This window comes from Lolium rigidum, chromosome 7 (genome assembly GCF_022539505.1).
Source record: "Lolium rigidum isolate FL_2022 chromosome 7, APGP_CSIRO_Lrig_0.1, whole genome shotgun sequence".
Classification (NCBI taxonomy): domain Eukaryota; kingdom Viridiplantae; phylum Streptophyta; class Magnoliopsida; order Poales; family Poaceae; genus Lolium; species Lolium rigidum.
In genome coordinates, this window is record NC_061514.1 from 322,282,845 (window position 1) to 322,296,548 (window position 13,704).

The 13,704-nt window shown below is 50.1% G+C and overlaps 1 protein-coding gene across 1 annotated transcript; it reads right to left on the reverse strand.

The window, feature by feature from the left end:
* Positions 1-3,643: 3,643 nt before the first annotated feature.
* LOC124673293 lies at positions 3,644-13,488 on the reverse strand. Its single transcript, XM_047209405.1, has 3 exons — positions 13,342-13,488; positions 11,404-11,516; positions 3,644-3,771 (listed from the first exon to the last, which is right to left on the reverse strand). Exons 1-3 carry the CDS (start codon positions 13,486-13,488, stop codon positions 3,651-3,653), a joined length of 381 nt encoding a protein of 126 aa, XP_047065361.1. The 3' UTR covers positions 3,644-3,650.
* Positions 13,489-13,704: the final 216 nt, after the last annotated feature.

Genomic DNA, 13,704 nt, shown 5'->3' on the forward strand with positions numbered 1-13,704 from the left:
AAATTACCTCGCCAAATTGTCTAAAACTCCAATTACAATCCATTGGCAACCGATAATCAAACCCTCCTTGGAATTTCTTTTGATCCTTTGCATCCACAATGAATCGCTCCCTTCTAATGTTCACCAAGAAAGCAAACCGCAATTCCATCCTAATCAACCAAAAACGAGAGAGGCAATGAGCACACCAAAAGCACAAGCAAACGCAATGAGCACTCCATGTCAAATCGACTATTGCACTGCACAACAAAGCTCAATAGGAACAAGTCTTACCCCTCGGGAACCCAATCATGGACGCGGCGGGTCTCCGGCCCGACGCCTGCCTCGCCAAGGTCGTCGCCGCCACTAGCCATTTCGTCGAGCAGGTGGAGGGCGCAGTGGCGGAACGAACGACTACGTCGCAAGACGGTGGGGGCAGAGCAGGTGCTCCTGGAGGCGTGGCGGTGGCGGTGGAGCAGGTGTCCACGCGGGACAGCCGCGCGGCGGCGCAGGTGGTGGCGTCGCAGGTGGTGGCGGCGCAGGTGGTGGCGGCAGGGGTGCGGATGGTGGTGGGTGCAGCAGATCGGTGTGTTGCTGTATGGCGGGAGCAGGGGTAGTTCGGTCTTCACCTATTGTCATTGCGTGGTCCTACCTGTAAGATCCGGCCCCACTTTCAGTAACGGCAAGAGACGGAAACGTTTGAAGCCTGGCCGTTTGGCCTCGACAGAGCAGCTGCGCCAGAAGCGGTGGCAAAAGTGAGCACCATTCTGCTCTAGTGGCAAAACTGAGTCATGCGCGAGGTGTAGTGGCAAACCAATAATTAACCCTACTCAGAACCACGTGCTTCGATATCATATTTGCTTGTAAAAGAACTTCATAGGGACATGACGATTTTCAAATTGACCATGTTGTTACTATTGAAAATCATGGTTAGGGATACGCTCCCAGAGGTTACTCTTAGACGAATGCTTGGATATCTTATTATCTCTCAAAAGAAATTTTTAGGCAACGAACGGTTTTCAATACGATTATGATGGTACTATTTATAATCAGTGGTTTTCTTAGACACAAGCTTGGATATATTTTCCCTGAAAAAAAGCTTGGATATCTTAATAGTTCGGAAAAGAACTTATTACACACCAAACGGTTTTCAATTTGAATATGAGGGTTCTATTTTATAATAAGGGTTAGTGATACATGACCACCGGTTACTCACAGACACAATCTTAGATATGCTAATAGGTCATAAAAGAAATTCTTACACACCAAACGGTTTTCAATTTGAATAAGATGGTTCTTTTTTATATTCATGGTTAGTAATACACGACCGATGGTTACTCCGAGACACATGCTTGAATATCTTATAATCGCGGAAAAGGACTTCTTAATCACCGAACGGTTTCAATAGGAATATGATGGTACTATTTATAATAGTGATGAGCGATACACCACATGTGGTTACTTTGAGACACATCCTTGAATATCGTATTAGCTCTCAGAAGAACTTCTTATGAATATGATGGTACTTTTTAATAGCTCGGAAAATGACATTTTAGGCACTGAATGAGTTTCAATATTACTATGATGGTACTATTTATAATCATGGTTAGCGATACACAACCAACGGTTACTTGGAGGCACATGCTTGGATATTTTACTATCTTGGAAAAGAACATAGGAAGCAAACGTTTTTCAATATGAATATGATAGGGAGTGGTGTTTTGGCACATGGGAGCATATGATCTCTTCATTTTAAAATGCATCTTACACACATTTTGAATTTTAAAAAATTCGAACGAAAAATTCGCACGTACATCTTCACGTGCTACATGCTCACAACGTCGTTTCATGAAAAATCAACGGCGTCGCATGTGTAAAAAGAGACAAAATTCATTGCTAAATATATGGCTTTTCATAAGATAAATTTTCTCTTTTTTACATAGATCACAAAATATATTGGTTCTTCGTGAAACTTGACGAACACACGGATATTGTGAACATGTACAAGTAGAAATTTTGTCAAATTTTCTTGACATTTCAAAATATAATTTCGGGTAGAGGGAGCATACGCACCCGGGAGCCAAATTGAATTTCCGAATATGATGGTACTATTTATAATCATGGTTAGATGGTTACTCCCGGACACAAGCTTGGATATCTTAATAGCTCGAAAAATAACTTCTTATGAACCAAACGGGTTTTAGTTTTAATATGATTGTTCTTTTTTATGACCATGGTTAGTGATACACGACTGGCGGTTACTCACAGACATATGCTTAGATATCTTACTGGATTGGAAAAAAAAAAAACTCCTTAGGCATCGAACACTTTTCAATTTGACTATGATGTTACTATATAGAATGATGATTAGCGATACACCGTTAATGGTTACTCACAACCACATGCTTGCATATCTTATTAGCTCGTAAAATACTATTTTAGGAACCAAATAGTTTTCAAATTTGAATATGTTGTTACAATTGAAAATCTTGGTTAGGGATACTCCACTAGGGGTTACTCTTAGATATATGGTTGGATATCTTATTAACTCTCAAAAGAACTTTTTAGGCACCGAATGGTTTTCAAATATGAACATGTGACGGTACTATTTATAGTAATGGCGATACGCCATCAACGGTTACTCTTAGACACAATATTGGATATCTTAATAGCTTGAAAAAGAACTTACTACACACCAAACTTTGTCAATTTGAATATGATGGTTCTATTTTATAATCATGGTTAGTGATACACGACCAGTGATTACTCACAAACACAATGTTGGATATGTTAATAGTCGGGAAAACAAATTCTTATGCACCAAACAATTTTTAATTTTAATACGATGGTTCTAGCTTTTAATCATGCTTAGGAGTACACGATCGGCTGTTACTCAGAGTCACATTCTTGGATATCTTAGTATCGCGGAAAAGGACTTCTTAGCCACTGAACGGTTTTCAATTTGACCATGATGTTACTAGAAAATCGATCGGACTACGTATCCGCCAATACCGATCGTTTAGATGTAGTCCGCCTACCTGCCAAAATGGATCCATTCGAAAATGTGTGATGATACTTTAGAGAAAGGATCATACATGATAAACATATGATTTTGAGGACAGTATAAGATGGCAAAAAAAAGGTTACTTTAGATGAAGCGTGAGGATACCCGGCCGAAAAAAGGATCTGACTTGCAAAGCACAAAGCACGAATACATTTGCTAGGAAAAAGGATCCTTTATATAATGTGTGAAGATACATTTGCTCGAAAAAAAATTCCTAGGTGCCAAAGATAGGATTCCTCTGACGACGCATAAGGATACCTTCCAGAAGAGATCTCACGTGCCAAGCATATAATTTCAAGATAATGTGTCAAATGGTTACTTTAGTGACATGTAAAGATATATCAATTACCAAAATCATATTAAAATTAAAAATGGTGACACGTAAAGATGTCACGTAAAGAGGATCAGCGGTAGGGCGAGGATGTCGACAGTGGCCGGGTTGACCAGGGTGATGGCAACCACATCCAGTGTTCATCCCGATAAACAGATCCGGCATATAGCTCATTAAAACCCTAGAATCTAGCACATGCATGATATTGCACATAAATATTACTCCATACTAGGCTCCTTCAACATCATTGGTTTAAGCCTCACACACTCACATACTCCACTACATCGCATTGGTCAGCGACAGGATGGCTGTAGACGCACACAGGAACATCAGAACATTGCAGGTCTTCTCAATCGTGTGCAGCTCCCCGCGAAGCTTTGCCCAGAACTCAACCTCAAGCCTGTGCATGAAAGGGCATAACAGTAAATAAAGAGATTGAATGAGGAAAAACTGACAACTTATTAGAGAAGAATGAACACTAGAAAATATTTACAAAACTTTAAGTCCTAACAGGTCTGGTTACATCATACATTGCCACAGCTAAATTTCACACGGTGTAAGAAACGAAAAATTGCAATAAACAAGGTCTGTCAATGCCAATGTGGTTGACAGAAAGCATGATGCATGCATCACTCAAAAAACACATATCAGTGTAAATTTGGAACATCCAACACTTGAACAATTGTCCCGGAAAAAAGTCATGTACCCTAGCAGTTTTATTCATTTCAAGGTTGTTCATCGTCCCAGATAAGAAAGTAGAAGCTTTGAAGTGCTTCACTACAACGTCAAGGTTTCTGCTATCAAGACGCACATGATAATTTATCATACGTATTTGACATAACTAAAAAATGGCCATACTTCAACTATCATTTGCTGAAAGTAGCTGCTGCTACTACAGCAAGTGTCAAACGCAAAACAGTTGTTTGATGACTAAAGCGTGTTTATATTTCTAGAGAAAAAAAAAGTCAAGTTGTAACCTCAAGTTGACTGAGAGGCTTTTTGCACATTCCCACAAAAATACCACTTGGTGACTAATGCTAAGTGTGTCATTTCGGATCAAACACTTCTATAAGGATAATTTTGATTTTGTGGCAGCAGTAAACATATACTCCGTTATGAAGGGCGGAGGGATTAGTGGCAAACAGAGGCGATGTGGAAAAGGAAAACTTCAACCGTTACAGACAAAGAGTAAAATAGCTTATAGGAGAAGCGGTACTATCTAACTGTCTATTGCCATGTAAATATCACTATTTTCAGAACATCGCTTTCACGCTTTTAGTTCTAACAGATCTGTCTATCCCATTGTGCTTGTATACTTGACAGAAAGCATGATACATGCATCACTCAAAAACAAATATCAGTGTAAATTTGGAGCATCCAGCACTTGAACAATTGTCCGGGGAAAATAGAAAAGTCGCGTGCATTAGCAGTTTTATTCATTTCAAGGTTGTTCATCATCCTACAGAAAAGAAAGTAAAAGCTTTGAAGTGCTTCACTACAACGTCAAGGTTTCTACTATCAAGACTCGCATGATAATTTATCGTACATATTTGACATAACTAAAAACTGGCCATACTTCAACTATCATTTGCTGAAAGTAGCTGCTGCTACTACAGCAAGTGTCAAACGCAAAACAGTTGTTTTGATGACTAAAGCCCACGTTTATATTTCTAGAGAAAAAATGGTCAAGTTCCAACTGATAGTATCTCTAGCCTCACTTTCATGAAGAAGAGGATGACACTAGGAGAGTTGGGGCAATTTTCGTTGGTTTATTTCACACACATCTCACACAATGCCATGCCAGACTGAGGGCACGGGGTTACAGATTTATAGCTGCTAGCCAGCCAGAATATGCTAGTCTAAAAGATGCTAACTACCCGTCCTTGATGCCCCTAAAAGCAGTCAAAGATCAGGGGATGCTATCCTATCCTAACAGCCTAACAGACAGTCCTTCACAAAGGACCATGTGTGCTGCAGTCCTATCCTAACAGCCTAACAGACAGTCCTTCACAAAGAACCATGTGTGCTGCAGTAGCTCCACAAAGACCAGAATACAATGACTTATTCATCATTCTCCCCCTAAGTCTTGTACGCCGTCTTGCGGGAGCGCTGAGCCATCCCGATCCGGGAGCAAAGCTCGAGGAACTTGACCCTCCCAAGAGGCTTGGTGAGCAGATCTGCGAGCTGATCCGTGGTGTTGACGTAGCTTGCATGGATGCTCCCTTCCTCCAAGCAGTCTCGGATGAAGTGGTACCTCAACCGAATGTGCTTGCTCCGTTCATGAAAAACGGGGTTCTTTGCCAGGCCAGAGCAGACTTGCTGTCCACCAAGAGCTGCACTGGTCTAGTGTCTCGACCAAGGAGATCACCAAGCAGTCGAGCGAGCCGGAGCGCCCGAGTGCAAGCGGTGGAGGCTGCTATGTACTCAGCCTCACAGCTGGACATGGCCACCACCTGGCTGCTTGATCGACCGCCGACTCACGAGGCACTTGCCAAGGAAGACGAGGATCCCGCTCGTGCTCTTGCCGGTGTCGATGTCGCCGGCGTGGTCGCCGTCGCCGTACCCGACGAAGTGCGCCGCCCAGGACACCTAGGGTAGTGGAGGCCATGGTCGAGAGTCCCCGCAATGTAGCGGATGATCCTCTTCACAGCCTGCAGGTGCTCCGTCGTCGGTCGCTCCATGAAGCGACTAACGTAGCCGACGGAGAAGGCCAAGTCCGGCCGTGTGTGGGCGAGGTAGCAAAGGCTCCCCACAAGACGCCGGTATTGTGTGGCGTCCACTTCCTCCGTCGTGCTGTCGCGGCTCAATTTCAGCCTCTCCTCCATTGGAGTGAGGGCTGGGTTGCATCCAAGTGAGCCCGGCTAGCTCAACGATGCGCTTGGCGTAGGCGGTCCGCCGAAGCGTGATCCCGGAGTGGTCCCGGTGCACCTCGATCCCCGGATAGAAGGAGAGGAGCCCCGGATCACTCATCCGGAAGGTGGCCTTCATCTCTTCCTTGAACGCTGCCACCTCTCGCATCCTTGATGCCGGTGATCACCAAGTCGTCGACATAGACGCCCACCAACAGGGTGTTTCGTCCACTCCCCGTCGGTAGACGGCCGCCTCGTGCGGGCTTTGCTCGAAGCCCATTGCCTTCGGCGTGGAATCCAGCTTGGCATTCCACGCCCGTGGTGCCCGCCGCAGCCATAGAGAGCCTTGCGCGAGCGGAGTACCTTGCCCTCCCGGCCGGGAATCGCAAATCCCGGCGGCTGCCGCACGTAGACCTCCTCCTTCAAGTCGCCATTGAGGAAGGCGGACTTGACATCCATGTGATGGACGCGCCAGCCCTCCCGGGCAGCGAGCGCAAGGAGGAGTCGCACGGACTCCATCCGTGCCACGGGAGCGAAGGCATCGTCGAAGTCGACCCCCTCCTCGCCGCAAGAAGCCTCGTGCCACCAAGCGAGCCTTGTGCTTGACGATGGCGCCGGCTTCATCCCTCTTCGCCTTGAACACCCATTTGAGGGTGATCGCGCGGTGACCACGAGGAGGTCGGCAAGCTGCCAGTGCGGTTCTTCTCGACCGCATCCATCTCCAACCGCATGGCAGCGCGCCATGCCGCGTCTCTCTCGGCCTCCGCAAGGGACCGAGGCTCGCCGTCGTCACGCGCAAGCTGCGCGCTGCGCCTCCGGTCGCGTGGCACCTCGTCCCGGCACCGGCCGGTCGCCGAGAAGGTTCTCCATCGTACGGTACCGCAGCGGCTCGCCGCCATGATACGCGTCGATGCGCTCCCCGTCGTGAGAGAGCGGGGAAGCGAACTCCACCGGGCTGTGCTCAACATGAGCCGGTGTAGACGTGCCCGGAGGAGTGACTGCCGGTGCTGGAGTACGTGGTGACGCCGGCTGTGGTGGTGTAGCAACCACCGGGGTCGATGGAGACTTGGGGACCGAGGTAGGCGAGCTTGTTGAAGAAGAGCTGCCTACTCCCCTGGCTGCCTCGAAGTGGATGTACTCGACAATGAAGTCGTCATACGTCGGAGTCGAGCTGTCCTCCACCGCCTTGCCCCATGCTCACCCTCGCCCTTCGTTGAACACGACGTCGCGCGACGTGCGCACACGCTGTGTCTTGGGGTCGAGGATGCGGTAGGCCTTTGAGCCCTCCGAGTAGCCAATGAACACTCCCGGAGTGCTCCTGTCGTCGAGCTTGCCGATGTGGCTGAGCTCCTTGGCGAATGCGAGGCAGCCAAAGACCCGCGAGTGCGAGATCGCTAGCTTTCGCCCATGCCGGGCCTCGTACGGCGTCCCGCCGTCAAGCGCCTTAGTAGGCGAGCGGTTGAGGATGTAGACGGCCGTCGCGCACCGCCTCTCCCGCGAAGACAGCCGGCATCTCTCTGCGCTGAGGAGGGCCCGAGCCATCCCCACAACCGTCCGGTTGCGCCGCTCGACGACGCCGTTCTCGCTGCGGGCCGTAAGGCGCGGAGTAGTGGCGCCGGATGCCTTCCTCGGCCGCAGCACGACGCGACTCGGCCGATGTGAATTCGCCGCCGTTGTCGGTGCGCGAGCACGCGCAGCTTGCGGCCGCACTCCGCCTCCGCGAGCAACTCGCGAGCGCCCGATGGCGTCCGGCCGCTCTCCCTTGCCGCCGAGGAGCACCACCCACATGTAGCGGGAGAGGTCATCGACGAGCGCGCAGGAAGTAGCGTCGTCCTCCCGGTGTGGCCGGTGTCACCGGGCCACACAAGTCCCCGTGCACGAGCTCGAGCTTCTCCTTGGCTCGAAGCTCGCCCGTCGGGGAAAGCGGAGTCGTCTCGCTTCGTCACAACGCGCACGCCGCAGAACCGCTCCACATGGTCAAGGCACGGCATGCCTCGCACCATCTCCATGGTACCGAGCCGCTTCGTGGCCTCGAAGTGAAGGTGCCCGAAGCGCTCGTGCCATCGCCACGCCTCGTCCTCCCGACGAGCGGCCGAGACAGAGGGGTTGTGCCACCCGCACATCAAGAACATAGAGGCGATTTGTGCCTCCGGTTACCTTGGCAAGCGTGTGACGGTGGCGATCCCATATGCGCGGAACTCCGCTCTCGATCGGCACGCGGGAGCCGTTCTCATCCAGCTGTCCCGGGCTGATGATGGAGTTCCTCGCTGCGGGATGTAGTAGACACCGGTGAGCAGCCGGTGCTCTCCAGTCTTGGCGGCGAAGATGACGGAACCGACGCCCTTGATCTCCACGGCGGAGGCATCCCCAAACTTGACGGAGCCTCGCACGTCGGAGTCGAGCTCGGCGAAGAACTCCCGTCGGCCGGTCATGTGGTGGGTGGCGCCGGTGTCGAGGCACCACCCGCCGGCCCTTGTCGTTGCCGGAGCAATCGCCGAGAAGGGCGTGTGCTTTCGGCTCGTCAAGGTGGAGGAGAGTGGTACGGTGGAGAGCCGCCGCGGCCGGTGCCGCCGGGAGACGACTCGATGCCGGCATGCGCCATGAACGAGCCGGCTCCTCCTCCCCGCCCGTGCGACGTGGGCTTGGCCACGTCGTGGCCGTCGGCACTCGTTGGCCCGGTGACCAAGCTTGCCGCAGCTTGTGGCAGGCGTCGTCCTTTGTCGGCTTGGGCTTGCCGGCAGCCGCCTCGCGAGCATCACCTTGCGCCTTGGCATGGCCATCCTTCCGCGCCTTGCGTGGCTTGCCGCGCTTGCGGCCGCTCGTCGAGGAAGAAGGCTCCCCTTCTTCCCGTCACCGTGGCCAGCATCCCACCGCTCCCGAGTGAGGAGCAGCCTTCCCGCCGGTGGTGATGGGCCCCGACGAAGACCGTGGCTCGTCGGTGTCGACGACCTTGAGGCGACCTATCGCCTCCTCGATCTTCATGGTGGAGAGGTCCAGCGAGGACTCGATCGAGCGAGCCATCTCGCTTGTACTTCTCGGGACGCGACGAAAGAGCTTCTCGACGCCTCTCTCCTCGTCGTAGGCGTCATCGCCGAACCGCACCATCTTCTCGCAGAGAGTGTTAAGACGGAGAGCAAAGTCATCAACGTCCTCACCCGGCTTGAAGGCCAGGTTCTCCCACTCCTTGCGAAGTGCCCGCAGCTGTGGACTTGCGAGCACGGTCGGCTCGCCGATGCGTGCCGCGGCGATGGCGTCCCAAGCCTCCTTGGCGATCCGCTTGTGGGAGAGCGAGAACCGCATCTCGGCCGGGACTCGCGGCGATGAGGGCGTCCGGCCGCCCGTCGATCCTCATGATGGTCGACGTCGCCGTCGTGGACCGCCTCCCACATGTGCCGCACTCGGAGCCTGATCTTCATGATCGCGGCCCACTCGACGTAGTTGGTTTTGGTGAGGGTAGGCCACCCAACACCGGGACCAACATCCCCGACCACCGTCCGACCCCGTAGAGGCCGCGGTCTTGGTCATCCCGGCCCGCCACCGCCGTGCGCGCCTCCTCCGGGAGCGCCATCCCGAGGTGCGCGGGCGTGCTCGGCTGCCCATCGCTGCCGCCCGCCGCGCCGCCCGTGGCGCCGCTGCGTCGCCGCTGCCATCGGCAGAACGGAGCCGTTGGCGCTGCCGCGCGGCACCTCGACCTCCGCCGCCGCCGCACGTGCCGCCTCCGCCGCTTCGCTGCTTCTACCTCCGCCCGCCGCTGCCGCGCTCCGCCGCTGCCGCCCTCGATGCCCTTGCTTTCGCCGCAGCGGCTGCCGCGGCCACTCGTTCGCGCTCCTTCGCCGCGGCGCGATCGGCCTCCCCGCCGACGCCGCGTGCCGGAGGTAGCCGTGTGCCGAGAGTGGCCGTCGGACATGGCTCGCTGCTCGGGGCTGAGCGCTGCTTCCGACGAGCTGCTGCTCGACAACCCGGACGGAGGGAAGTAACCGTGGGCGGTTGAGGCTGCTACTGGTTGGGGCTGCTCCCTTCCCCGTGAAGGGAGGAGCAGGAGATGCTCAGGCTGCAAGACAACCTTGCTACCACTTGATAGTATCTCTAGCCTCACTTTCATGAAGAAGAGGATGACACTAGGAGAGTTGGGGCAATTTTCGTTGGTTTATTTCACACACATCTCACACAATGCCATGCCAGACTGAGGGCACGGGGTTACAGATTTATAGCTGCTAGCCAGCCAGAATATGCTAGTCTAAAAGATGCTAACTACCCGTCCTTGATGCCCCTAAAAGCAGTCAAAGATCAGGGGATGCTATCCTATCCTAACAGCCTAACAGACAGTCCTTCACAAAGGACCATGTGTGCTGCAGTCCTATCCTAACAGCCTAACAGACAGTCCTTCACAAAGGACCATGTGCGCTGCAGTAGCTCCACAAAGACCAGAATACAATGACTTATTCATCACCAACCTCAAGTTGACTCAGAGGCTTTTTGCACATTTTCACTAGGTGACTAATCTTCAGTGTGTCATTTCAGATCAAACATTTATATAAGGATAATTTTGATTTTGTGGCAGCAGTAAAAATTTGCTCCTTTATGAAGGGTGGAGGGATTAGTGGAAAACAGAGCCGATGTGAAAAAACGAAAATGTCAACCGTTATGGAGAAAGAGTAAAATAGCTATAGGAGAAGCGGTAGTATATGACTGTCTATTGCCATTTAAACATCACTAATTACAGAACATCGCTTTCACGCTATCTGAATATTAAACTGCCAGCTCCTAAACCAATGGTGTTAGAGTAATGACAAAGAAAATAAAAAGTGATCCCTAAATGCGAGAGGACTGAAGAATATTTATACGGAGAAAGTAGCTGCTGCAACTACAGTCGGTGTCAGAATGCTAATCTGTACAGTCTGCCGCACCATGAGGCCATAACAAATCATATCCTCGATGTTGTTTTCTCACACAAACATATACCAATGAGGCTCACGCTTGACAGATCACATACAAAATTGAATGAGCGGATGCTCATATGCCAGGACCTATTTGGTTGGGAGCCAAACACAAATACCTAATTCCCGCACCACGGAGAAAATCAGAAACTCCAACCATGCCATTAACTGCGTGCATCCTAGACAAAATGCGGAAATACCCCCCCGGAGAACCCTACACACAACCAAAATCAGCATATCACATACCTCCACTGCTCATCCATTTGCTGCTGTATCACCTTCATGTTCCTCTCGAACTCTGCATGCGCACGATCTGATTTCTCCCGCAGCAATTCTTCAGAGTAGACTGCTTGGGGCCCCTGCAAATCAAGGGCACCGCCGCATCGTGCAAACATAATAAATGTTAGAATCTAATCGAATGTAACAAAGTGAACAAATCACCTAAACGAAGTTGAAGAAGACCATCCTAGAGTACGTATGGATGAAAGACAACAAGGCTACCAAGGGAGGGGGGCACGAGGAACACGATCACCCAACCAAAGCTGTGGTTACCCACTAAAATACATCTAAAAGGTGTGACAGCAACTTCCTAAGAAGAATTGCCACAAGTAGACAGATAGGTATAGGCATCATTGGTAATGAGTATTTACTGCAGCACGATAATAATATATAATTAGAAAACAGGATTTGGATAGTGAAAAAGCAACTGAAAGCTCAGTTTAAACAAGCGGGTATAAAGTGATTTTACGGAGAGAAGTACTGAGAAGAGACACACCACTGGCATCAGTTCATTATCACTTTAGTTGAAACTAGGAGAAGGATTATGTACCACAAATCAACTAACCTGAAGTTAACAAGGAAACCGGGAAAAGGAGCATATGTGTGTGGTGTTTGTGTGGTTAGATTAAAGAAAGTAATGAGAAAAACACAAGGCAACAGATCATGAATGACGAGGCTAACTGAATTCTTACTGATAATCAAGAAATGGTGAATCAAAAGAAGATCAAAGGCTGAACACTGAAAAAAGATAGAATGAGGGTAGCAGGACTGAAGAAACTGAGAAGGAAGAAATAAACTAGGGCACTAAAAACTAGGGATACCGAAGAAAAGCTAAGACTGGCAAATGAAGGCAAACTGAGACAATGAGGAACTGGAGAAAAACAATGATGTAAGTAAAGAACAAAAATGAAGATGACTAAAGATAGAATGACAAAAAAGTCCTACTCATGGAGTTTCGCGATATATCCATCATCAATAGTGCCTTCTTATTCCCAACTTTGACTAAATTGAGAGAGTAACTAATGACTGACTGAAAAAGGTGTGAGGGCAAAGAAACAAAGAATGGAGAAAGAGGGACTAATGAAAAATCAATTCAAGATGCATGTCGGAAGGAAAAGGACTTAAAACAAGCCCACCCTAGAGTACGTATGGATGAAAGACAACAAGGCTACCAAGGGAGGGAGGCACGAGGAACACGATGACCCAAACAAAGCCAAGACCACATCAAGAAGGGCACCACCGACGACCGCCAACCAAACACAACATGTCAACCGGCATAGTCGCTGCCTGGTCCAGAGATGGACCACAGAGTGACACGACCCATGACGACGCCTCCAATGAGGAAGAGAGGCGCCCCAGCAACTACCGGACAAGGCTCTCATGGTGCCCAGCCTCCCGTGGATTTTCGCCATATATCCATCATCAATACTGCCTTCTTATTCCCAACTTTGACTAAATTGAAAGAGTAACTAATGACTGGCTGAAAAATGTGTGAGGACAAAGAAACTGAGAATGGAGAAAGGGGAACTGATGAGAAATCAATACAAGATGCATGTCAGAAGGGAAATGACTAAAAACAAGAGGAACAAATTCAGAACTGAAATGCACTGTCCCCGTCTCAACAATTGGACAGTATAAAAAACACATGCTGAAACGTCATATAGCTGTCTTCACCACCAGAACATAATTTTACATGTTCAATCGACTATTAGGCACATAGAGACAAACAAATTGTTCAGAAGTTTCTCTAGGTGTGTCACTAGATCCGGCGCGCACACAGACACAACTACACAAGCATGCAGCTCTAATTTCTCTCACAGTGGACGAACTGAAACTGAAAACGCGCGCAAGGGGAGAACCCGCAAGCTAGCAGCGGGGAAAGGGAGGGAATTTCGGTGTACTTACAGATACGGATGGACCGTGCGAAAGAAATCGAGATCCCGCCGCCTGTTGCAGCGCCTGGATGATCGGGGGCCTGGGACGGAGGGAAACCGGCGAAGTGAGACCGCCGGCGAGGGCGGGGCCCTTCCGGAGCAGGGACCGCAGCGCCATCTAGGGTTCCGGTCGCCGCCGTCTCTTCCTCGTGTCCGGTGGAGGAGGCCACTCGCTCACGCAGACACTTCCTCTTGTTTAGGGCAAGTCGCGGCCACGAGATACTACAGTTGCACCCGGGTGCCAGTGCACCCGGTTTTTCCAAAATTGGAAAAAAAAAGAATTACTTAAAAGTTTCAAAAAATTTGAAATAATTTTTTGCATTACATATTATTG

What these genes read in the sequence shown, in the direction of transcription:
- LOC124673293 (XM_047209405.1), bottom strand. Translation starts at nt 13,488, where the DNA reads ATGGCGCTGCGGTCCCTGCTCCGGAAGGGCCCCGCCCTCGCCGGCGGT. An exon ending in CGCACGGTCCATCCGTATCT is followed by an intron (nt 11,517 to 13,341) that starts GTAAGTACACCG and finishes CTTGATTTGCAG; the next exon opens with GGGCCCCAAGCAGTCTACTC. An exon ending in CAAATGGATGAGCAGTGGAG is followed by an intron (nt 3,772 to 11,403) that starts GTATGTGATATG and finishes TTTCATGCACAG; the next exon opens with GCTTGAGGTTGAGTTCTGGG.